Below are 25,130 nucleotides of genomic sequence, written 5' to 3' on the forward strand. Positions count from 1 at the left end.
CTTGAGTTATTGATACATCTTGGGATTCTACGCTAATGGGGGAACCTGTATTAAAGGTCTTTAATTCATTCTGGCCTGTCCACTTCAATCCCTAACAGGCCCTTCACTGCCCATCCCTCCACATCACATCTTCCTCATAGATCAGCAGTGACTAATGGAAAATTGTATTGTCACATATGATATTGCCAATAACTGTGTCACTGGAGTTCAAAGTACAGGAATGTTTCTCTATCTCCCTTTATTTTCTTCAGCCTTAACACAAAAATACCTGAACATAACAATAGCACTTAATGGTAGGTTTGATGTCTGTATAACCTAGTAAAAGCACAGATTGGTACTGGGGATTGGCTGTATAACTGCATTTGTTAGAAAATAGCAGTAATCATGATCAGTAACCAAGGAAATGAGAAGTTACCTGTTCAAGACAGCAGCTTTTAACTCCTGGAACATCTCTCTCTCTAGAAGCATGCTAGGGAATAAATACCCAAAGAAACTCGAAGTCAGTGCTATGTAGGACATCCTCACTCTTCCTCATTTGACATAAGTCCTCCTCTGTAAAAGAGCTCAAATTAGATTATCTGTAAGGTTCTTTCCAGTTGGCATTTTCTCCATTATTATACCTATAATTCTACTATCAATTTTTCCTGTTCACACTATTGGAGATATTGAAGACATAAATAAATAAAACAATGAAGGCCTTAATCATTGTACAAAAGAACTGTGTTGTGTCTCTGAATTGATTTGGTCTGAAATGGCATCGATGGTGGTGTCAGCTAGACCACTTGTGTTGTGAAAGACCACATACTTTTAAATATAACCTCTAATTGGCCTGCCATTCTGCATTTGGATTATAATAGACACAGCAAAGAACTGGTTATAAAACTATGAGTATTCAGTTCAGTAAAAGTTAAAACTTCGTACAGTAAAATGACCAAAAGAAAAATTGTTAACATTATTAAGTAAAAATTGTTAACATTATTAAGTATATCAATATACTAGTGTGGATATGTAACAACTTCAAATCTAACACACTGGAAGTAGAAGTCAGAATTGGGTTTTCACTGGAAGACTATTTGGCAATCTCTTCTATAGCTGGACATATACATACCTTATATCCCCAAAGTACTATTCCTTTGAGAAACTAATGTGACTTCATTTTTGAAAAATCAGCTTTTACCTCAAGGCCTTTCCAAAGGGAGGGGGCGTGACCCTTGTCTTTGGAAAAAACCACATAGCCACTCTGTTGAGTTGTTTGTCTGTAGATAACAGCAGAGATCTGCAGGCACCAGGTGTCCCAGACTTAGTTATGCTAGTTCTTGTAAAGAGCCTGAAGACCCATAGCAACCCCCTAGCAACCACCAATCAGCGTGAGCCAAGGAAAATACCTGAAATGTCAGTTGACCTCCCAGTAGTTTCATGATTGATAATATGACTAGGAAACCCTGCAGTTTAGCATATACCTCTTGCAACCCCTCATGGCCTAAACCAATCAGTTCAAATGTATTCACCTCTTGAAATATCCAATCAAACCTACCCAACTTGTTCCCACCAGTCAATGTGCTAATCAATGATAAGAGTTGTTGTTTGATTTTCCCACAGTATGAAATGTTGTTGTGTCACATAGAGTATCCCCCAAAACCTATAAAATCTCACTAAACAAAGGACACAACTCAGTCCTCAGGACCACTGCATTGGAAATGGTTGTGAGTCCAGGCTCACTTGCAATAAAGACTCTTATGTGATTGCATTGAATTCGGCTCCTGGAGGTCTATTGGGGTCCCCAGAATCTGGCATTACACCTTCTTTTGTAAAAATTGAACTTAATGGAGATATGAATATGTGTGTTTGTGTGTATACATACATATATATAGATATACCCAAAATTTAGGCAGAATGATCAGTCTTATTATTTGCACTTTGACAAATAACAAGTTGTCTCTATTTATTAGGATGCTGCATATTAATGAAAATGTACCATCACTACACATAACCAAATATAAGGAGGACTCTAGTAGGAAAGTTAAAGAACACAGGCATAAGAAACACATTGTGAATGATTCCACTTCAATATCAATTTTTAAATCACGAAAAATTAACCATCAATTTTTGTACCAGCTTTAGTCAGAGCCCTATTGCGATGGCAAAAGGTGCGACTTATGCAGTCCAGGGGGAGAAACAGAGAATGTCCATGTGCTTCTGCCTCCGCCAATGCTTTATTCACTTAAATCACTCAATGCAATTTCACCCTATAGGTTCTTCTTATATATATCTTTTTTCACTTGTTGATAGACTTTATTTATTTATATGTAGTGCTGAGAATTGAACTCAGTGCCTCACACATGCTAGTCACGTGCACTGCCGCTGAGTCACAGCCGCAGCCCTCTACAGGCTCTTAATCAAGAAAACGACAATCCTTAATGCTAGGCACTGCAATAGACATAATAAATTCACAGGAAACAATTCTAGATTAATACTAAGCGCTGTAAAACACACTTAATCATGACTCACTCAGATCATGGTGATCAGGTCTGGAACCAAGTCAGGCTTTTCCTGGCATGGAGTGGACGACCAGTTGAGGAGAGGGTCCTACGGAGGAGTTGAGGCTCTCACCAAGGTCCAGAGGAGAGAGTAGAGTTTGAGAGCAGTGAGGATCACACAGAGACTCAGGGAACAATGAAACCTGCAATTTTACCAGGCACACCCTCAGATCCCTGCAGTATGGCCTCAGACAAGTTATTTCCCCTCACCCTGATAAAGAGAGTGAAGCCTCTGGCAGGCTGTCCTCCTCTGATAAGAGGGAAGGGCAAGAACATAAGGGTAGAGACCATCAGACCAGATGTTTCTGAGCCCAGGGTAAATGATGTCACTGAGAAATCCATTGGTAGCTGAGAAGGATTGAAAGGGGGGTCAAAAAAACTCAAATTTAGTATAAATGATAGAGCAAATGAACAGGGATTCAGCCAGCCAAAACAAGGATGCACTCGGGCTGGAGAGCCTGATGAGGAGCTGACATTTCATCACTTGTCATTGTTCCCTGAGCCTCTGTGTGATCCTCACCACTCAAACTCTACTCCTCCTCTGGACCTTGGTGAGAGCCTCAAGTCCTCCCTGGGACCCTCTCCTCAACCGGTCGTCCACTCCATGCCAGGAAAAGCCTTCTTTGGTTCGGGATCTGATAACTGTGGTATGAGTGAGTGTGCATCTTCCTTGGATTTAAAGTCTAAGGCTTAAGACTTTTGAACTTAGCACACAGAGGAAATGTCTGTCATCAGCCTATCATGATTAAGTGTGTTTTGCAATGCTTAGAATTAATCTAGAATTGTTTGCTGTGAATTGATTATGTCTATTGCAGTGCCTAGCATTAACGATTTTCAATTTCTTGATTAAGAATCTATAGAGTGAAATTGTATAGAGTAATTTGAGTGAATAAAACATTGAAAGGGGAAGAAGCACGTGGGCTGCATATATTATAATTTTACCCCCTCGTGACACCTCCTAATGCTGAATACAATATTTTTTAAAAGGTTATTGTCTTTTAAAACACAAATTCCTTTGGGAAGTATGTATTGATGGGGAGTAGGGTTTGTGCCACATGGCCTGCAGGGATGATTCTGTTCATGAAGTTGGTGTTTGGATCCTGAATGAGCAGAGTGTAGCCTGAGGAAATGAGGCATCCCTGGAGACAAGGGAACTTGTGAGAGGGAATAAGAAGAGTGCTACTAGAAGGTTCCCAAGGATATTTCCACCTCCTCCAAATGTGCACCTGAAAATTAATAAAGCTCCTTTAGGTCCTTGAGTGAACCTCTGGGAAAGTTATTGGTGATTACCTAGAACAGAGCTCTGCCTCTATAATATCTCTCACAAAATTAGATTCGGTATTTTAGTATCACAGTCATCAAACAAAAATGAAAATGAAACAGCTAGAGATATTAGAAATTGTCAGTAATCGTATTTTACCAACAGGAAAGGTGGTGCATGCTTATAAAATATTCTAAGTGTGTTGTGGGTTATTCTGGGAAGTGATGATGACCAAATTATGTGATTATATTGTGTACACTAGGATTACAGGAAAAGGCCTGTTCACCTAGCTAGTCAAAATGCAGTTGCAGATGGCAGGCTCAGGTCATGTTTGTGTATCTCTGCCCAATGACTCTAGGAGTTAGTACCCCTGACTCTGCCTTCCTTCCTGGTTAGAGCTTAGCAGAGGCTGAAAGGATAAAAGAAACTGAAGTTACAATGTAAAGGACCAGGCATTGTAAAGCTGCTTCTAAGCTGCAAAGCCTGAGTTAAAATGTAAAGGACCAGGTATTGTAAAGTTTCTAAGCTACACTCAAAACCTGAAATTCCTGTGGCAGTTAAGACAATTCCCAGAACTGCCCATTAGATGTGTGTCAGATTCCCCCCTTGACTACCTAGTTGCTTAATAACCTGTACTCCGAGCAGCTCAGCAGATACACACTCTGGGGCCTAAACCAATCAGTTTGAATGTACACCCCGCTTTAGGACTGACCTATCACCCCCGCTCGACCTGTTCCCGCCAATGAATGTATTAATCATGTTTGAGAGTTGTTGTTTGTTTTTTCCCGCGCCTCATGATGATTTGCTCTGATGTATGCAAAGCCCCCGCCCTCCACAAAAAGTGTACTTAAGAACTGCTTAACCCCTGCTCGGGGCTCTGGGCCGCTCTCCCTTCTTGAGTGAGCACTGAGCCCCAGCACACTGGATCTGCAATAAGTCCCCTTTGGCTGTTGCATGAGTCAGTCTCTTGATGGTCTTTTCCACCCGTCGTTCGCTGGTCCCTTACAAGGCTTCTCCATGACTCCCCCTGCCAATCATATCATCACCTGCTTAAGCCATTTGCCCCAAAATACAGTAGTAACTTCAATCCCAGACCTCACATTCTCAAAAACTGAATTCATTAATTCATCTTAGAGCATTTTATTTTATATTAGTCTGTGGGATCCATCCCAAGGGCCATGACTAGAATGGCAGGTATAAAGAATAAATATTTATCTGTTGTGATGAATCCATGCATTTCAGAAAACATTTTCTATTGATTTTTCAGCTTGAAAAACTTAGTTCTCTTCAATCTCGGGATGCCATTTCTGTCTTCACTATTGAAAATCCATATGGGTCAGAGCCCTATTTCACTACTGGTGTGGAAGGACAAATTACTTTTTATGCATAAATTTCCCACTCTAAGGAAGAACACAGTGGTCTAGATTTAGGGCCCAGAATATATTTTCCACTGTCAGAAGACTTCCCTCATTAGTTTATCCTCTCTCTCACTCTTCAACCTCAACTTTGGCTTTAATTTTGTTTTCTTTTCTTTTTATTTTCTAGGCATGCTTTATATGTCATGGTATGGTAGTAAGTTAGCCCATCATCCCACCATTCAGAGGTAACAGTTCATATTCCTGGCTCTCAGAGCATTGTGATATTTTGTAATGGCCACCACTTGTATATACTATACCACTCTGGAGAATGAATAAAAAATACTGCACTAGAAATTGCTAGTAACTGAAGATTGGAGAAATGAGACCTAAACTAAAAACAATCAATGGTCAACTTACATTAACCTGTTAAAATTCTCCTAATATGAACACTAGAGAAGATACTATGTTAAAGAGGCAAGAGATTAAATAATGAATAAGATTTAATTAATGAATCTGAAATATGATTAGAACATAGACAGCTACAAGATAAGAAAACAGACAAACAAAATGATGATCTTGAAAGAATCACACCAAGGATTCCTGTGAATAATGTATACAAATTTAGTTTTTATCTGAAATTGAAAGGGTATTCAGAAAACAAATAAGTGAGAATTGAAATTTAATAATATATTTTAGTTTAGGTAAGATTTAGATAGGTGAACTGTTTAAACAGATGAGCACATTTTTCCACAGGAATCAAGATTAATGATAAATAATCTTCATGAATTGAATTTGTTTTCTTTCACACCCATACACACAAACACAAAAACAGGATGATGAAATACCATTGATTTACCATTTTTTTAAAGAAATTGTGGGGGGAAAAGGTTTAGAGAAAGAGGAGAAAATGTATAATAGGACAGAAAGAAATTGGTGAGTAAATATTTCCTTAGATTGATGTTTACTATTTCAGCTTTAAAACAATAGACAGATGTTATATTAGTAATGTAAGAGATCCCAGCTCCAAGGTTAACCTTCAACCTTATTCTGTGTTTGAGATTTCATTATTCACAGATCTGAGGAATATCCAGTGTTAAGTTGACATTTCCAACAGTTAGAACCAAACATCAAGAAACAGACCTTATTAAAGTTGTCTGGTGATTGTTATGTCATCTTAAGAAGCCATTTTTCGGTGAATCATTTTTCTAAAGGCATTTTTGACATCTTTGTTCCTTAGACTGTAAATTAGGGGGTTCAACATAGGGATAATCAATGTGTAGAACACAGAGGTCACCTTGTCAATATCCAGGGAATGATCTGTGCTTGGGCGCAAATAAATGAAGATCAGGGTGCCATGGTAGATAGTGACCACTACCAGGTGGGAAGCGCAGGTGGAGAAGCCTTTCCTTCTGGCCTCGGCTGAACCTGTTCTAAGGATGGCTGCCAAAATGCAGACATAGGAGAGGAGAACTGTTATAAGACAGATACCTTCCACCAAACTAGCAAAGACCACCAGAATGATGTCATGCACGTGAGTGTCAGTGCAGGACAGAGAGAAGAGCGGGGAGATATCACAGAAGAAATGGTTAATTTCTTTGGAGCAGAATGACAGATGGAAAGTATTGGTGGTGTGAATAATTGAGCTCAACGTTCCCCCCACAAATGCTCCAAGTGCAAGCTGACAACATGCCCTCTTTGACATAATAACAGTATAAAGGAGTGGGTTACAGATTGCAATGTACCTGTCATAAGCCATGGCGGCCAAGAGGAAGGATTCTGTGTCAACCAAAGAGCAGAAAAAATATAACTGTGCAGCACAACCATTGTAAGAAATGGTCTTCTCATCAGAAATCAAGTCCATAAGTAACTTAGGGGCAATGACAGAGGAGTAGCAGGAATCTATGAGGGACAGAATGCCTATGAAAAAGTACATTGGGTTGTGCAAGTGGGAACTGGTGGTGATTAGTAAAATCATACCAAGATTCCCCATCAGGGTAACAGAGTAGATGGAAAAGAACACAGCAAAAAGAAGACTCCGAAGTTCTGGATGGTCACTGAATCCCAGGAGAAGAAATTCTGCCTTCACAGTATCATTCTCTAACCTCATTATCTGGGGTGCATCTGGCTTTCTGGAGTCCTGACAGAGTAAAGATAGAAGTGTTAATAACAACCCCAACACTGTCAAAGGAAAATAATTTTTTAAAAAAGGAAAAAAAAGGTCAAAATAATTGCAATAATGATTGCTAATCCACTTGAGTATACCGATAGCAACCAGGTATGTCCACAATTAGTTTATTACATACATTTAAAAATTAATTTGCTTCATGTCATTCTAAGGTATTGTTTAAAAGTATTGCTTCCCACATTAAATAGGGCCATCACCAAACCAGTTGCAAGGCTCTTTTTTTTTTCTTCTATCATCAGTGTAGAGTGATCATGGCTAAGCACCTGATGTGGGCAAAGTGAGTAAACTGACTATTTCCCTTTTGTGTGGTCTTGTTTATTTCTATAACAGATAAAAGTGCTGCTGTTCTTAGTGCAGTCATGTGGGTGGAGCAGTAGGTCTGTATTTATCACTTTGACATGTGGCTTCCACCTTGGAGGAACCAAGGACCTCCTCCTTCATGTCTGAACTCCATTGATAACACAGAAAGAACAATGATTCTGTATAGTTACTTCCGTATCGACTGCTCCTCAGTAGTCGTCAGATTTTGGCAGCACAACTATGTACCAAGTTCAGTTTCTTCATCTGCAATATGAGAAAGATAGCACCTTTTGCCAGTTGCACATGCTGAATTAATTGGCTTCCACATCTTCAGTATACTCCCCCTCTTGTTCATTCCCTGTTATCAAATGTCACTATAACAATTCTGGGTGAATCCAGACATCTAATTTTTGTTCAAGTCTGGAATCTAAATATGGAACAATGATTTGTCATACTTACATATTTACTCTGTTTAATTCAGGAAGTTATAGTAAATGAAAATGAAAAGGTTTTCATTACCTTTTCAGGGAATAACTATATAAGTTTTGAAATAATCTTACCTACTTTCTCTCTAAATTGTTTCTGCTTTTTATTGCTCTTATCTATAACTCTCTAAGTTGTATATCAATGTTTGCATTAAAATTATCCTTGTCTGTATGTATTTTGTCCAGCATAGAGAAAACTGACTTTTCTCTCTTCCATGGAAAAGCCCAGATTTTTATGTATGTATAATTTATTTCAGAATATCTGATCTTTCAAATTAGCTTTTTTTTAAATTCTCTTTTGTGCCAATTATAGAAGTTTAACTAATGAATAAGACAAGAAAGATCATTGAACATACACATTTTATATTTGTATGGTCATAATTTTAGGTTACTTGTATGTTTATCCATGTATATAAAGACAGGTCCTTTCATGATTCATATTACACACAGCTCTTTCCCTATGGATAGCAATCTTAAACCTTTATTACTCTATTTATGATCCTACTTTGCCACCTTATTCTTCTTCCTGAAAATGCTTTCTAATTTATAGGGAAAATATTAAATAGAAAATAAGTTTATCCTGGTCTTTTTGATCAAGTCAGCTAATCAGCTTTTGAATACATCAGTGTTCACACTCTCTTTCTTTCTTCCCTAGGGAAAATGTGCCCCTTCTTTGTGAAGTTGATCCTACCAACCATGTTGTTTCACTTAAGTTACTTCTACTAATCATCTCTCATAAACTTTTAGCACATGATAATGTTTGTCAACTTCTTCTTTCAAAATGCAGCCCTGCATATATTTACTCATGCATCCTTTCATTTCATCTAAATGTTGCATTAGGGGTATTCACGGTGAAGTCCCCACTCACAGTTCTGATGATTTTTTTCCAATAATTTAAAGAAAGTTTATTTCTTCAACATTATAAATTACTTCTTCACTGCCAAATTCAAAGATTTTTCAATATGTTTTGGTTTTATGTACTATATAATAAAACTCTGTCCTTAAAACCCCCACCTCTGCGGATTCCTGTCACCTACTGGTTGCTTCCAAATTCCAAATTCCCCACCCCCCTCAACCATTGCAGGTGGTGACTTCATTTTTGACCTCTTTCTCTCCTTTAAGTACACTCTTTCTAGGCAATACTACACCTTTACTAAGGTACCACATCCACACGACAGCTTTCCTGTATTCATTTCAATTCTGTCCCTCATTACATGGCTGTGGACTATGCACATGTACAAAATAAGTCTAAAATTGAATTTCACTAATACTACCTCCCACTACATAAACCTGTGCTGTCATCCTGATCTTGTAGGTATCTTTACTACTGAAAACATTCTGTCTCCAATTCCCCAATATTCGAATAGCTTCATATTTGCATTTATTTCCATTTATCTCATATGCTTCATTCTATACCATGACCTAATCTAACAACATTATAAATATCTTATGCTTCTAAATGAGTTACATAAAATGATATTGTCATACTAAGTTCTGTAAAATAAATTGTAATAGTTTATTTTAAAAAATCCCCTTACAATCAACATATAAGCCTAACCCCCACCTGTTACTGTTTATTTGACAACCTTCACCCTGACTTTCTTGCTTGATTTTCACTACATTGGTGCATCTATTTAATAAATATAAATTTCTTCTCTAAAACCCTGGATTCAATTAAGAATAAATAAAATAACTGCAACTATTTGAAACATTATTCTCTGGGTGCAAACAGTGTAAAAAGACATGATGATGATTATTTTCAAAGTTGCTTTTTCTTACATTTGTTCTTTTTCCAAAAAGGTCTAGTTAAATCAAATGATTCATGGATAAGTTTGATACACTGAGAATTGTTGTTTTCATTTTATAAATTTCAAAGGACTGTTAAATCTGATTAAATTCTGATCATTAAATTTTCTAATTATTGCTCTTTTTTAAAAAGAGGAATTAATTATTATAGGCAAATTAGTCAGTACATGGTTGTGGAGTTTAATTATAAAAGAACCAGGCCAGAGATTGGCAGTTCTGTGTCACTGGTCTAGAGCACTCTCCAATAAGCACCACTTCCCAAGACAGGGAATGACACAAAAATGCTCAAGTTGGAAAAATGATTAAATACTTGCATTGTTTCATGAAAAAGCAATGTGCTAAATTTGATATGAGAGTATTAAACAAACTTGAATGTCCATTTAGGGCTTTTCTGCAGCTGTCAGTTTTGCTTCTTTCATCCAGGAACAGACAGTAGGATGCACATTGGGGCCAGATTCCCTGGGCTTACATCCCGCCTCTAGCATCTATGTTTATAAGACTTTAGGCACATTTTTTATACTCTGTGGTTTTACTCTGATATGTAAGTTGTATCATAGAGTGAGACTTGTCTACAGGGTTATAAGGATTCAATGAGTTAACTCATATAAAGTGCTTTGAAATGTATATTTCATATCTCAAAGTTTCAATAAATATAAGCTACTATTATTCAACTAGTGGGATGAGTTTGAGTTTCACTAAATATTAATATGTTATCTTATTATGAAGCCAGAGCTCCATAAATATGTGCAATTTTCAGACAGTATAAAAAAAGAAATTTAAAATAAAGAAAAAATAAAGAGAAAAATTAAAAGGTGAGTTATTTGGGAAAAAAATTCTTAATTGACTGGTCAACTTTTTAGATTCTTTCTTGCCTATAATGCAAAGTATTTTCTTCATAGAAAATATAAGATATGATTATTCTGGTGGTTAGAAAGTGAATCTCATATGGAAGTGCTTCTGTGTTGTGCCATCCTTTATTTGGGCAACTCCAAAGAATGATCCTTAAAAACATTGGTTCATCATTAGGGACAATTCTTAAATGAACTTCTGGTATGGACTATTAGGAAATAGCCACTTCTCTTCTGAAAATGTTTTTTATTAAGAACCCTTATTTATTTATTTATTAAGAACACAAAATTAAAGATGATAAAGAAATTAATTCATAAAGAGAATATTGGTTGTAATAATCTTGCAAGAATGGTATATGGTTCAATAGTGAAAAATACTTGAATCCAGGAAACTTGTCCTATGAAATGGGCAGGTGAAAATGGAGGATTCTGAATATATTCCATAAAATGATATTGTTATAGTAAGTTCTGTAAATTAAATTGTAATGCTTTATTTTTTTAAAATGTCCCCTTACAATCAACATACAACCCTCACCCCAGCCCTGTTATTTGTTTATTGATAACTGACAGCATCAATATGATAAGATAAAGCAAGTGATATATAAAATCAATTCACCTTAATTGATATCTGTCTGTTCACACTTTAAAAAAAATCATAACATATAATGAAAACTGGGTTTACACTTAGATTTCTGGTCAAGTCTAGTCAGAGTCCAATAATTTTGAAAATTGTCTTCAGACTGTTACGCCTAAGAACCCTCAGGTGACAAGAACACTCACCAGATCACTGCCTTTATTTCTTCCAACTTCTTACTTCACTGTTGTGACCGCCAGTTAATTCTCTCCTGGAAAAAAGTTAAGGTTGACAATTAAAGGAAAAGAACAACATTGTCCATTGTAGTATCTGTCATAATCCATTTAGGGCAGGACTTCTGGGTTCATAGAAGAAATCTGTGCCTTCCTTAGGAAGGCTGTTTCTGTGGAGAAGTAAGACCTTTTATAGTTTGCTGTGAGGTTTTTCAAGTCAGCTTTTAATCTCACATTAGACCCTAAGAATTCTAACTCTGACATCCAAATTTCCCATAGGAAAACATACATGAGGAATTAGATATTTCCACCAAGGAGCTAATTAAACCCAAAACCAAGTGATATAATGTGTTTGCCTATCACTTGAGAATGCTTCAGGGAAATAGTTTGGCTTTCAAAATGACAGCATATATGGAAAATTGGATTAAGATATTTGTTATCTCACTTGATTTAAATAACAAATTAATTTATCAAAAACTAGCAGAATATTCTATGCAAAGAAAAGGTCATAAAAGTGACTATTAATTTAGAAGTACAGGATCTTAAAAACCAAAATGTCAAAAAACCCCAATTATGAATGTATTTAATAAATTTGACATGTACTATGATATATTTGTATAAATTTTAAGCCAAATTATTCCATAATGTCTTCATTTCACAAATACATTTACTTCATGAATATTTTGTTTCAGAAACAAAGTTTAAATTAAAAAAAAGAAAAACTTACTAATTTTATCAAGTATAGAACAATTATGTGAGATGGATGGAATAACATAAAGAATTACACAGAGATTGGAAACTCCATGGCATTGATACCAGTCTTAAAAAAGAAATTAAGATCCTAGTTCCCTGGTATTGAAGTTTTAAAAACCTGATAAACACAGAGGCAAGTGCAAATAGTAAATTTTAAGAAACAGAAACAGAGAGAGAGAGAGAGAGAGAGAGAGAGAGAGAGAGAGAGAGAGAGAGAGATTCATCCAGAGAGAAAGGGACACAAAGCTGCTGTTCATGGGAGTGGGGACGTCTTCCTCTTTACAAATTTCATGCTTCTTTTGTTATCCTGCCTATGTGACCAAAAGGCAGGAAGATTGTGATTGCTTCTGCTGCAAAATAGGATCCTTCTTCTCCCACAGAAGTGTTTGCAACCAGGTAATGGGGAAGTGCTATCTACTCCTCTTTCTTTCTTTCTTTCTTTCTTTCTTTCTTTCTTTCTTTCTTTCTTTCTTTCTTTCTTTCTTTCTTTCTTTCTTTCCTTTTTTTTTGATAATCAGGTACTTGTGGTTCTCCTCATCTCAGCAGGATTAGAGAATTGAAAATGAGATCAATAAAGAATATATTGCCTAATAAAGTAAGAATGGAAAAACACACAAATATACATGTACACGTAGCTAAAAATGTTTTGTCTTAAAATTCACTTCAAGGAAATCAAATATATTTTAATTAATCAAGAGGATACTCAGAAGTAGGTGTTTTAGTTATCTTTATGTTACTATAAACTAAATACCTGAAGTTTATTTTGGCACATGGTTCCAGAGTTTTCTGTCCATAGGTGGCTAACTCCATTACTCTGAGCCCAAGATGAGGCAGCACATCATGGTGGAAGAGGGTGTTGGAGAAATGGAGTCCTTTTCGTGGAGACCAGGAAGCAAAGAGAGGAGAAATATGTCACAGGGAAAAAGAATGCTTCCAGGACATACCCCCAGTAACCTACCTCTTCCAAAAAGGGCTACCTGAGTAGAGTTATCACCCAGTCAGTTCATTCAACTTAAGATGGACTAATGAATTGATAGTCTTCACATTTCAATCATTTCACCTCTGAACATTTCTGCATTAATGTAAAAGGGGATATATCATATACAGACCAAAAGAGTAGGTATGTTTTGTCTGAACGTAGTAGAATGCAAATTCTTAAAATTTGTATTAAACTTAAAATCAACAGAATATGTCAAAGATATAATTGAACAATCTGGACATAAAGCAGTAGACAAAGGATCAAAGGGCTCAAAATAAGTGCCATTGATTATTTATTTTTCTCTATTTCTGTCTTAGGCTTTCCACTGTTGACTTAAATCTCAAGTAGCTTCTCTATTCTTAGGAAAGAGAACAATGAGCATTTGAGTTTCTGACTGCTCAGAGGATTACAGGAAGTATCTCTTGGCAGGAAGTATCTCTTCCTTCTTCCAATGATCCCAGCAAAATCCTACAATCAATTCATTATCTCACTTCTGTCTAACCAGAAACCAATCCTTGTGACTGATCATAAACCACTTCTCTGACTACAGCAACAGGAGAAGAGGTATCTTAGAAGTGTTTCAAAAGTTTCAGGAGAGATGGGGAAACTAGAGACAGCACTGTTATGTAGTAGCTAGCAATGAGCAGTGAAATGCATGGTAAGGTCACAAAGTGTTCTTTAAATTACTTCAGTGTCCTTCTTTAAACTGTCTTATGAAATTAAATGGTGGCAGTTAATCTGTACAAAAAAAATAAGAGAGCTTTTTGTAGAACATATCAAGAGAAAAGGATTAATGGGATTAACTCATAAGAGGGTCCATTGATGTTGATATAAAGCTAGGAATTATGACTATATGTGTCTCAATTGTCTGGGAAGGAAGATTCTTTTAGTAGTACAGGTGCTTTAAGGTAACTTCTGACCAGCTATTGACATCAATGCCCACATTAACATGGAATTGACTTATAGATGAAGCCCCCCTAAATGGATGGCCACCATGACATTTCTAGAGAGGATCAAAAGCTCCACCTCCTGATGTGAAGGAGAATTGGCAAAGAGCACAGAAAGTGGTCCCCAGCTCTTTTAGTAAACATCAAACAGTTAAAAAAAATTAAAGAGCCTTTTCTTTATCATTTTTTTTTTTTTTTGGCTGGGAGATGGCTCACTCTCTCTCCAGGATGCTCTCTGCTTAAGCCTTAATTTATTTTACATAACTGTCACTCACTTTCATTTAACTTTCTCCTATATCAAAGATCTCTTTCATGATTTTTCTTTTATCAGAACACAAGAACCGAGATTTAGAATTTCAGCTCCTGATTTCCTGTGACACTGCCAATGTATAGTTGGCTTACATGGTAAGGACATCAGCTTGCACCAGTCAGAGGCATAGACAGAAGTTTATTTAAGAAAGTAGGCTTACATTAAAAGTAGAATGTAGACAATATCAAAAGAAAAATGTCTTTAGGGTTAAAACAAGGAATACACATTCAAGGGGGGATAGAGGCCATCTCATGAATTATAGACATATTTTGGAGGTTTAAGAATCTTCTTTTAATGAAAAATAGTGAGCCATTAGGTACATAGCATTGAGGAGCAGGTGGGGGAAAAAAGACAGTGTAGATAATGGATGATTGGGTCATATTGGGAAGATGGGGGCTGGTTGGAAAGGAAATGAAATGCTCATACCTCCAGAGCCCTCCTGCTTTTCAAGGTTACCTCCCTCCAGGGAATTTTTCCTCCCTGCAAGCAGTTGTTAATGAATGTCTGCTGGGCTGCTCCCTTCCTGTGTGTCTCTGATGGAAAGTCTTATTCTCATTCTTGGATCACTTCACATTTTGGTCACTAGTCACGTAGACAAGATAAGGGGAGAAGAGAGTGAAGGGAAAGGTAGGAACAAGAGACGGGTAAGCAAGAAATGAAAGACAGAGACCAGGCAGAGATCCACATGACAGTTTATTTGTCAGAGCTAACAAATAAAGACCATCTCTCTATAGCGAGAGAGACAGAACAGGCTTGGGTTCCAGGACTTTTATAGGGCAGGCGCTAATAGGTGGGGCAGGTGCTAATGCAGGTGGTGAAGGGTTGGGTTGGTATGACCCAGTGGCAAGTCTTTCTCAGAAACACCCTTGTGCAGGAAAGGGAAACTTTTTCCTAAACATGGTGGCTGTCACTTAAAATGTCCATCCAGTATAAATACAGATGCTAAGCAAGGACTTTGAATATAGCACTCAAGCTTAACATGCAGAGGGAATGTCTGTAATCGGTCTGTCATAATTAAGAGTGTTTTTGTGTGCTTAGTGTTAACATAGAATTTGTTTACTTCGAATTAGTTGTGCTTATTGCATTTATCAGTCTGAATTATTGTGTTTGTAGTGCCCAGCATTAAGGATTGTTATTTCTTGATAAAGAACCTATAGAGTGAAATCATATTGAGTAATTTGAGTGAATAAACCATTGAAAAAGGCATATGAGTATGGACATTCTTTTATTTCTCCCGCTGGACTGCATAAATTGCACCTTTGCCCATCTTCTTACAAGGCCTTAGATTAATCTCTACTTTTGGACCTGATTCTCCACAGGGGCCTGTACACTTCAAAGGCGTCATTAGATTCCTAGGGGAAGTCATCTACAACCCAAAAGACAGGGGTGGATGGTGTTAATCTGGTTCTCTGAAGATCCCAGGAGAGTTGACTACAAAGGGGAGGCGAGCTCTCCCTTTCCCATCACTAGTTGTTCTTATTTTCAGGCTTGAGTTTGTCACCCATTATAACACAGGAAAGTTTTCAGACATCACTCAAAGTGGCAGGCATGTGTGTATTAAAGGAGATAGGAAACAGGGTAAAAGGGATGCTCTCAAGGAGAAGAGTGAGTCCTCTAGGAGAGGGGAGAGACCACGCTCCTTTTCAGTGTTATTTGATTTCCCAGGGAAGTCTTAAAACAGTCTCACTCAGGTCCATCTCTTGGCTTTTGACTGGCAGCAGTAAGTAACAATGAAGGGTTAAGTTCTTAGGCCAAAATAACCTCATTTTGAAAATCAGCACCTGCCCAACCAAGATTGCACTTCCTGTCATCCTTCCCCTCAAGAGTCCCTAACTACTAACACAGCAACAAAACTTCAAGTAATAATCACAGGACCAGATGGGTTATTCTCCTTCAATAAACCTTTGTTTGACTCAGCAATGTCTCTCTTGTGGGTTTGTGCCAGCCACCCTAACATGACGTTTTTTTGTTTTGTTTTGATTTCCTTCAAATCTGGCTTGAATTAAAACTTCTTATTCTACCAATTTGACTTTGAATACTTTGGGAACAGTGAGCACTATTGTTACTAAAAGTTCACTTCTTGTCTCTGATGCCAATTTGATACTGAGGACTTCATGTTGAGAAAAAAGGAATAAGGTTTATTGTTTTGCTAGCAAAGTAGAAGCACAGGAGACTACTGCCCAAGAGACTTTTCTTCCTTTAGTTAATTGTCCTTCAACACACCCACTACAGGAAGGATAGGTCTGCTAGAGGATTGTTATGGGGAGCCATCTCAGAAAACACTCTTAAGTCCGAATTCAAACAACAGAGACCTTTATATACCTGGCCAGGGACTGTCTCCCACAAGTAGAGACTGGTGCTCTGTGGGAGAACAGCAGTTTCCTGGCCTGTGCCTTGGGAATTTAAGGATGAAAAAATTCACAACTCAGAGGCTTTTTTTTCAGCTTCATGCAAACAAGCAAGTTACAAAAGCTAAAAAAGGCAGTTAGCTTTATTGCATTTCCATTCTGAACAAGTGTTAGACCAGCATATCCTGAGTTTCAGCTGACCAGGGGCGATAATCTATTTTAAAGTCATATAGACCTATAAATGCACTCAAACCCAGGATGTAGCTCACCATGACCACCACTGTATCCTGAGTTGGGTACATTCTGTGGGGTTCAAAGTACAGTAAAACATTTTTTTTTAAGAAGACAGCTTTCGTTTCTTTCGTTTCAGCTTCTGTTTCTCAGAAGTGAGTCATGTAGTTCTCTCTTCACAGAAGCAGTAACAGAAAAACTAAGATGCAGTCTAGAACAGCTAAGACGGAGTCCCTATGGCCACACTTTTTTTCATATACCCACAGTGACTCCAAATCCTGCTCTCCCAGTACTGGTAACTTAGTTGATGCTGCAGTTGTCTCAATTACTCATCATTTCACTACTGATCTCTATAAGCCTTATGTCTACATGATCAAGCTACTACAATTGTTCACAACTACATTGATTTAACCTTGTCTATATCTATATTAACATACCAGCCTATATTTATAACTATACTGGCCTACTGACTTATACTTATCACCTTACACTGTGCTATATCTTATTTCCTGTAGCTTAAATTCTATGTCTTACAGTTACATGATTATCCTGCTATTAATTATGCTTACTCCTGATGAACTTATGTTCTATGCTTATTTCTAACTTATTATTAGGACAGTTTAACATTATTCATCTCATAGTATTATTTTTATTATCCTATTCTATCTTATCTTATTCCTATAATTTTTTATAGGTTTGATTTTTTTTAAAGGAGAGAGAGAGAGAGAGAGAGAGAGAGAGAGAGAGAGAGAGAGAATATGAATCTTTTTTTTTTTTGTAGATGGACACAACACAATGCCTTTATTTTTATGTGATGCTGAGAATTGAACCTGGGTCCCGCCTGTGCTAAGCAAGCCCTCTACCGCTGAGCCACAATCCCAGCCCAATTCCTACAATCTTTAACCTATGTCTATGACTTATTGATTATATTGATCAGTTCACACCACAACAGCATCTAAGAAATGAATATCTAACACACCATCTGGGTGCCAAGGAACCTCCTACCGGAGCACACTTGGAATGCAAACCTTGAAAATTTTTCTTTAAAATCCCCCTATTTCTCCTGATGGGCAGAATCTCACCCTCTGGTATGGGAGTCCCCTGTGTTTTTCCTTTGTTAGCAAAGCAATAAAACTTCTTTTATCTTTTTTTTTTCTCAAAATCATGTCTTCATTATTAAGTTGGCATGAATTGGCATCCAGGACAAGCACTGAGATTTTGGTAACACACTCATGTACTCTCTAGACCAGTGGCACTCCACTGGGGCAAGGGGCTTTCTGCTGTAGGAAATGTGGCAATGTCTGCAAAGATTCCTTGCTTGTCATAAATGTGTGTGCTGCTAAGTCCTTGCATCTGATGAATAGGGGTCAGGGATTCTGCTAATCGTCTGATCAAACATAGGACCAATTCCCACAGCATGAAATGATCTGGTCCAAAATGTCAGTAGTATCGATATAGAGAATCACTGTTCTCTTTGGAGAAGAAAATTTTGTGAAAGAAATTTCTCTTTCATTAGTCTTCACATTCAAAGTCTCACAAGAGATAAATAAAATCTCATTCCAGTTTAAACATTTGAAAATCCACTGAGTGCTAACTGTCCATCACAAGCAGAACATAAGTCATACTTTCAATCAGTGTGTATTTATATATGACACAATCATATAGTAAATACTATTGCATTGTATATTTGGAATTTGTTTAATGTACATGTACTCTTTTCACCATAGAAAAAGAAAGAAGAGAAAAAGGAAAAGAAAAAAGGAAAAGAAAAATATTGGTGACTGTGAGGTAAGGAATTATGAATTATCTCCACTATAGTGATTACTTTGTTTTCTGTGTATACATCACATTATCAGAAAAGACAAAACAAACCAAAAAAAATGTAGCTGTCTTTTCCAGGGATACTAAAAATTTTTAAATAGATAACAAATGACCCTCAATCTCAAACATTTTTTTTTTTTGTCAAGAATCAGAGTGCATTTTGGGGGTGAGTTCTTTGCAGGCATTATTGTTGTCAATGTTGTGGTTGCTATTATTATTCTTATCATTATAATTGTTATCATTGTTATTATTGTAGTATTTAAGTCCAAAATAGCAGTCTGAAGCTACCAGCTTATTTGCAGGTTATATGTGAGAGAAGTTAGGTTGAGTTTAAGCATCTTGCTCAAAATCATTCACTAGGGATCAGAACATCGTCACAGGTGTTTGATCTTATATGTCAAGCAATCCTCTCAATTCACTAAAGTAACAAAGATCTATGTTCCATTTAAATGAGTGACTCATGAAAATAGAGACAAAAAGAAGTAGCAATGCAATCTTAAGAGAATAAGAAAACAAATGAGGTATTAGTGTAGCAACAAGGAAAGTTAATTATGACTTAGCCTTTAAAAGATGTACATGATTCTGCAATCTTTGTAAAATGTTTTGAATAACCAATAAAAAAAAAAGATGTACATGTTAACCTTGAAGACAACTGTCGGAGATATCACGTTATATAATCCTGGAACCTATAATTGCTACTGTGGGAAGGCATTCTCAAACTTGATTGGGCACCTCCCTGATTGGGTGTGAGACTTTCTGTGGCGGAACTAATCCCCACCCTCTCCAGGTGTGAGAACCTGTCCTTGTGGGAGTGTGACTGACCATTGACCCTGAGACCAACACTGACCTTGACCTTGAAATGCTGTCCCCCTCGACCTTCATTGGTTGGAATTTTCCCCTGAATTTCTTGTTCCCCAATAAAAGGCCACTCCCTGGCGTGCCCTACCTCTCTCTCCTGCTAGCCCTGAGTAAGCCTTGCTGCCCCATCAGGTGGTTCCAGGCGGGAGCCAGAGGGACTGCTGTCTCAGACCTGGTCAAAGAAAAAGGTAATTGAGTCTTGTGTGTTTATTTTGATCTCACTAGTTAACTTCTATGCTACGAACCTCTTGTAGGAAGCCAGCATGCTGGTCCTGCAGCTGATACTACCTTGTTTGGAGAAAGGTTATTTGCAGAAGTGATTAGATGAAGGATCCTGACAGGAATGGGACTGGGACTGATCAGGGGGTAAAATGGCAGACAAACTCTTGGTCCTTCATTTATAATTTGTTTTAACCATCTTCTTTCTACTTCCCCACTCACACTATGTGGAAGTTTTCTTTTCTTGTCCCCCTGTTCATAATGAAAATAACCATAAACATCAGATAGAGTAGGACCATGCTAAGATATCCAGGAGTCTTTCCCACAGGAAAGAAATTCCTTAAAGGAATTATCATAAAAATACTAGACTCTTCCTGACCCAGCAACTCAATAAAAGGCTAGTCCATCTTTTGGTTTGTGGGCAATGTTGATGACTCTCTCAATAAGGGCCGTCCAGTTCATCTGGAAGTGAAGCCCCTTATCTCCTTTTTTTTTTCTTTTCTAGATTAGAGCTTTGTCTATATATTCATGCTCACTTGACCTGGTTTTCATATTCAACAACATTTTCTCAAATGTTCCCATCTCTTATTATGAGGGAGTCTATCCTGGATTACTTTCAGGTTTGGGGCGGGCGTACTGTAAATGCAATCTCACTCAATCTTAATCTTGCGGTTTAGAGAGAAGCAACACACACACACACACACACACACACACACACACACAGGAGAAGATACAATGATGATGGAGCTGAGAGATATTTGAAGGTGTTTGCATGGTTGAATGAACTCTCATGGAATGTCTGCTGCCACCAGAAGCTGAAAGAGCAAGGTGTAGATTCTCTTCTAGAACTTCCTGATACACTTTGATTTTGGCACAGAATACAAATTACAGATCTCTGACTTACAGAATTGTTATAAAATAAAAATCCACAGTTTTAAACCATCAAGTTTGTGGTCATTGTTTTCAGAATCCATAGGAAATTAACACAATGGGCTTAAGATAGTGTTTATATTTAGAAAAGGTAATGAATGAAAGGCATCATTTCCTGCAGATATAAATAATAAAAACATTAACATGGTTGTGGAGATCTTAAGAAAGTAGGGCATCAAATACATAACTAAATTGTTTAATCAGGAGTAATTATAAAATTTAAACATGAAAATAAAAATGAAGCAATAAAATACGATAATAATATACTAGTTTATTAATGTTATATTATGTATAACGCTAAGAATTTAAGAGAATATTTAATTTTCATGAATATTTTGTCATAAATGTAGAGAACCTCATGTCTAGTTTGCAGATGAGAAAGTTTACAAAGGTTCCAAAATTATAATCTCTCCATAGAAAAAGTAATAAAATAAAAATTACTGAAAATATTATACAGAAATACATAACAGCACAGTGGAAACTAATAGCATATTATGAAAAAAAAGCATAGATGATTAAATAAATGTATTTTTCCCTCTAGTAAAAGTGAAGTAAATTTAGTGAAAATGTTTATATGCATCAAGGATGATGAAAAAACATTTCTATATGCACTTTGTTGGAAAAAACATTGTACCTATCTCAGACCCCAAAATTGGGAATAATTATAATATCTTACAAACCCATTTAAACCAGTTGGAGATTGAAGAAGAGAAGTGAAGGTAGAAGATTCAGTTAAACAATAATTAAATAGTACAGCACATGACTTAACATACAGGACAGTGGTCCACCTGAAAGCACACATAATCCCCTGGTGCCTAAAATATTTCCCTGTTTGACTTTTCCCCACATTCATTCACACATAACTCCCCTTGAAGTTTCCTTTTGCAACACTGAAATCTATATAACAAAATGATTCTTCAAAAGTAATTGAATTCCCTCACATTTTTAACAAAAAATATTATTTTTAGTTGTAGATAGAACTTCAAACCCAGTGCCTCACACATGCTAGGCAAGCACTACACCACTGAGCTATAACCCCAGCCCAGATCCCATTACCTTTTTGAGAGCTTCTTTCACATCCTTGTTCCTCAGGCTGTAGATCAGGGGATTCAGCATGGGGATCAGGACAGTGTAGAACACTGTGGCCACTTTGTCAGCATCCCGACTGTGGCCTAGACTGGGCTGGCAATAAATGAACAGGATTGTTCCATGGAAGACAACTAAGACTATGAGGTGGGAGGCACAGGTGGAAAAGGCTTTGTGCCTCCCTTCTGCAGAGCGCATCTTCAGGATAGTGATGAGAATGAACAGGTAGGAGGTGAGGATGATCATGATGGTAATGACCTCATTCACAGTGGGCACAATTAATGCCATGAGTTCATTAACAGACACATCAGAGCAAGCAAGAGAAAGGATAGGTGGTAGATCACAAAAGAAATGATCAACCACATTTGATGTATAGGATGGGATTTCAAGAGCTAAACTCAAGTGAATCAGAGAACACACTATTCCACAGAGGTAGCAACTGGAAACAAGGCCCATACGAAGCTTCTGAGACATGGTAACCATATAAAGGAGAGAGTTGCAGATGGCCAGAAAGCGGTCATAAGCCATAACTGCCAAGAGAAAGACCTCAGTGACCACAAATGTACAAAAGAAGTAAAATTGCACGAAGCACCCTAGGAAAGAGATGGCTTTGTCCTTGCTGAAGATGTTGGCCAACATCTTTGGCACGATTGTTGTGGAATAGCAAAAATCTACAAAGGACAAGTGACTGAGGAAAAAGTACATGGGCGTGTCAAGTCGGGAGCTCAGCTGAATCAGGGCAATCATGCCCAGGTTGGCCAACACGGTGACTCCATAGATGAGAAGGAACATTAGGGGGAGAAGGACTCTCAGCTCTGGGACATCTGATAATCCAAGGAGAATGAATTCTGTCATGATGGAGCAGTTTTTCCCCACCATCGCTCCCTGAGTCAGGTTGGGAAGATATTCTGTTTTGTATTTTTTTCTGGAGAGAGAATAAAAGGGAAAAAAAAGTCTATATTATCATCAGAAAAATTTAATGTATATATATATATATATATATATATATATATACACACACACACACACACAAACACATACATATACATTTATATATATATATATACATATATATATATATGTATCATTGATCTCAGAATATTTATGAAGAAAACAAAACTTAACTACCAAGTAATTTAAAAGTTAAGTATCTTAGTGAATATTACTGATTTAAATTAATTTATTTATCAGGAACACTTGATATTTATTTACACCTTTTTCTACCAGAGTAGGTTCAGGTGATCTATTAAGTTATGTAACTTCATGGATTATGAAATATATTTTATGTTTCATCTTTAAACTACATAGAAATTAAACCCTGTTTCCTGTAATACTTGGTTAGTTGCATCTAAACAGAATCACAGACAACATGACCTTGTGTAATATACACTTTTTTTTTGGTTTGATTTGTCATAACATTACTTTTTTTAAGTGAGGTGATTTACAGCTACTATATAAAAACATGACAAATTTGATGAATTATAGGAAGATAGGTCATTTAAGTACAGAAATGTAGAATGAATAAACAATAAAAGGAACCCTAAAAATCATAGGAACTTTACTTACAAAATTGACGGTTATTTTATTAATTAAGGTTCAATATTGCTGATGACTCATAAAGATGAATACCTATGTGAACTTACCTGAAAATAACTAGGCAATATGCATCTGATGTCTTAATCAAGAAAATTAGAAAAAATAAGTCATTGTTTTGTTTATAAGTACTATTATTCTTAGAAATCGTTTAGGTCTATTAAAAGGAGAGACACAGAGAGAGACACAGACAGAGATAAGACAAAGTCTACCATTCCCTACTTTATCTTTTATACTTTTGATGCTTGATGCTACACAGGAAATCATTCCCATCAACTGCCTCTCAAAACTAAAAGCCAAACACATTGTATAAATTAAATGCACAGTGAAAAAGTTCACATAAACATTCTATAACTATAAGAGAAATTAGGTTGACTTATTTAAATTTTCTTTTATCAGAAAATATTCTAATTTCTTTCTTCAAATAACCAGAATCTAGTTTTGACTAGCACACTTGAAGTACCAGCTTTTCTTCCTCGATACTGAGGATGGTAAGTGAATAGTATAAAGTTAGAGATTTATACTATACTTAACCCCCTGGGAAATGGGTCTCTTAAGTAAAACAGTTATTAATGCCTACTGTTTAACAAAATACAAATGGCATAAAAGTCATGTGATGTAAGCTATGAAATATAATTAATCTCTGTGGAATTGGCTGAGTATTTCATTAAACTACTTTAAGTGAAGATGTAACTGTTACCAAACATGTCTCCTTTCAGAATTCATAGTTCTATGTGGAATTGTATAACTGCATATCAAATATATGACTAGAGTTTATACTTCCATTCTGAAGGCACAGGTATATTTCTTATAAACATCCACTTTCTCATAATATTGTACAAATCCCATACTTTAAGTGCTTTAAGTCATACCAAATTTCCTTCAAACAGTAGAAAGATAATGAACCTGCTAATAAGAAAATTCTAATTGACAATCACACCATGTATCTGAAGCTATTCTAAGTCAGGAGATACAAGTTTTACCATTCTGGTATCTGGTTTTCACTTCATAGCTGTACATGAAGAAAGCACAGGACCAGAGCCGGTGTAGAAACTGCATTCTCCCTAGTGGCTGTCCATTGCTGGAAGGCATCCACGTGAATGCTGCTAGGTGTGCTGCCCTTCACCCATGATAAGGACAAGCGAGGCACCTGTTCTACTTGTCTTTGTGTATCACTGGATGTCCATTTGGGTTTTCAAGGTGTACATGATGCAAAAGCTCTTTCAGATAAATATATTGAGATATTTTCAACTCCTGTACAGTATATTTCTAAAGTTGATCTGCCGAAGATTGCACACAAAACTATGGAGACAGTTTGTTTCTCTACTCAAGCACCTATTTTACTTTTCACATTTTAAAAAAGGAAAGTTTATATCAACTCAGAGTAGGGTAAATTATCACCTTGACTAAAATTCTGAAGGCCAAAATAAAATGTGCAGGCAATAACCTGAAATATTATATCAGGGCT

General features: G+C 36.7%; 2 protein-coding genes across 2 annotated transcripts; both read right to left on the reverse strand.

The window, feature by feature from the left end:
* Positions 1–6,330: 6,330 nt before the first annotated feature.
* LOC101961330 (olfactory receptor 5AP2) lies at positions 6,331–7,263 on the reverse strand. The gene has a single exon (XM_013366118.2). It carries the CDS (start codon positions 7,261–7,263, stop codon positions 6,331–6,333), a length of 933 nt encoding a protein of 310 aa, XP_013221572.2.
* Positions 7,264–22,012: 14,749 nt separating this feature from the next.
* LOC101961618 (olfactory receptor 5L1) lies at positions 22,013–22,948 on the reverse strand. Its single transcript, XM_005342194.2, has one exon. It carries the CDS (start codon positions 22,946–22,948, stop codon positions 22,013–22,015), a length of 936 nt encoding a protein of 311 aa, XP_005342251.2.
* Positions 22,949–25,130: the final 2,182 nt, after the last annotated feature.

Source organism: Ictidomys tridecemlineatus, chromosome 4, assembly GCF_052094955.1.
Source record: "Ictidomys tridecemlineatus isolate mIctTri1 chromosome 4, mIctTri1.hap1, whole genome shotgun sequence".
Lineage (NCBI taxonomy): Eukaryota > Metazoa > Chordata > Mammalia > Rodentia > Sciuridae > Ictidomys > Ictidomys tridecemlineatus.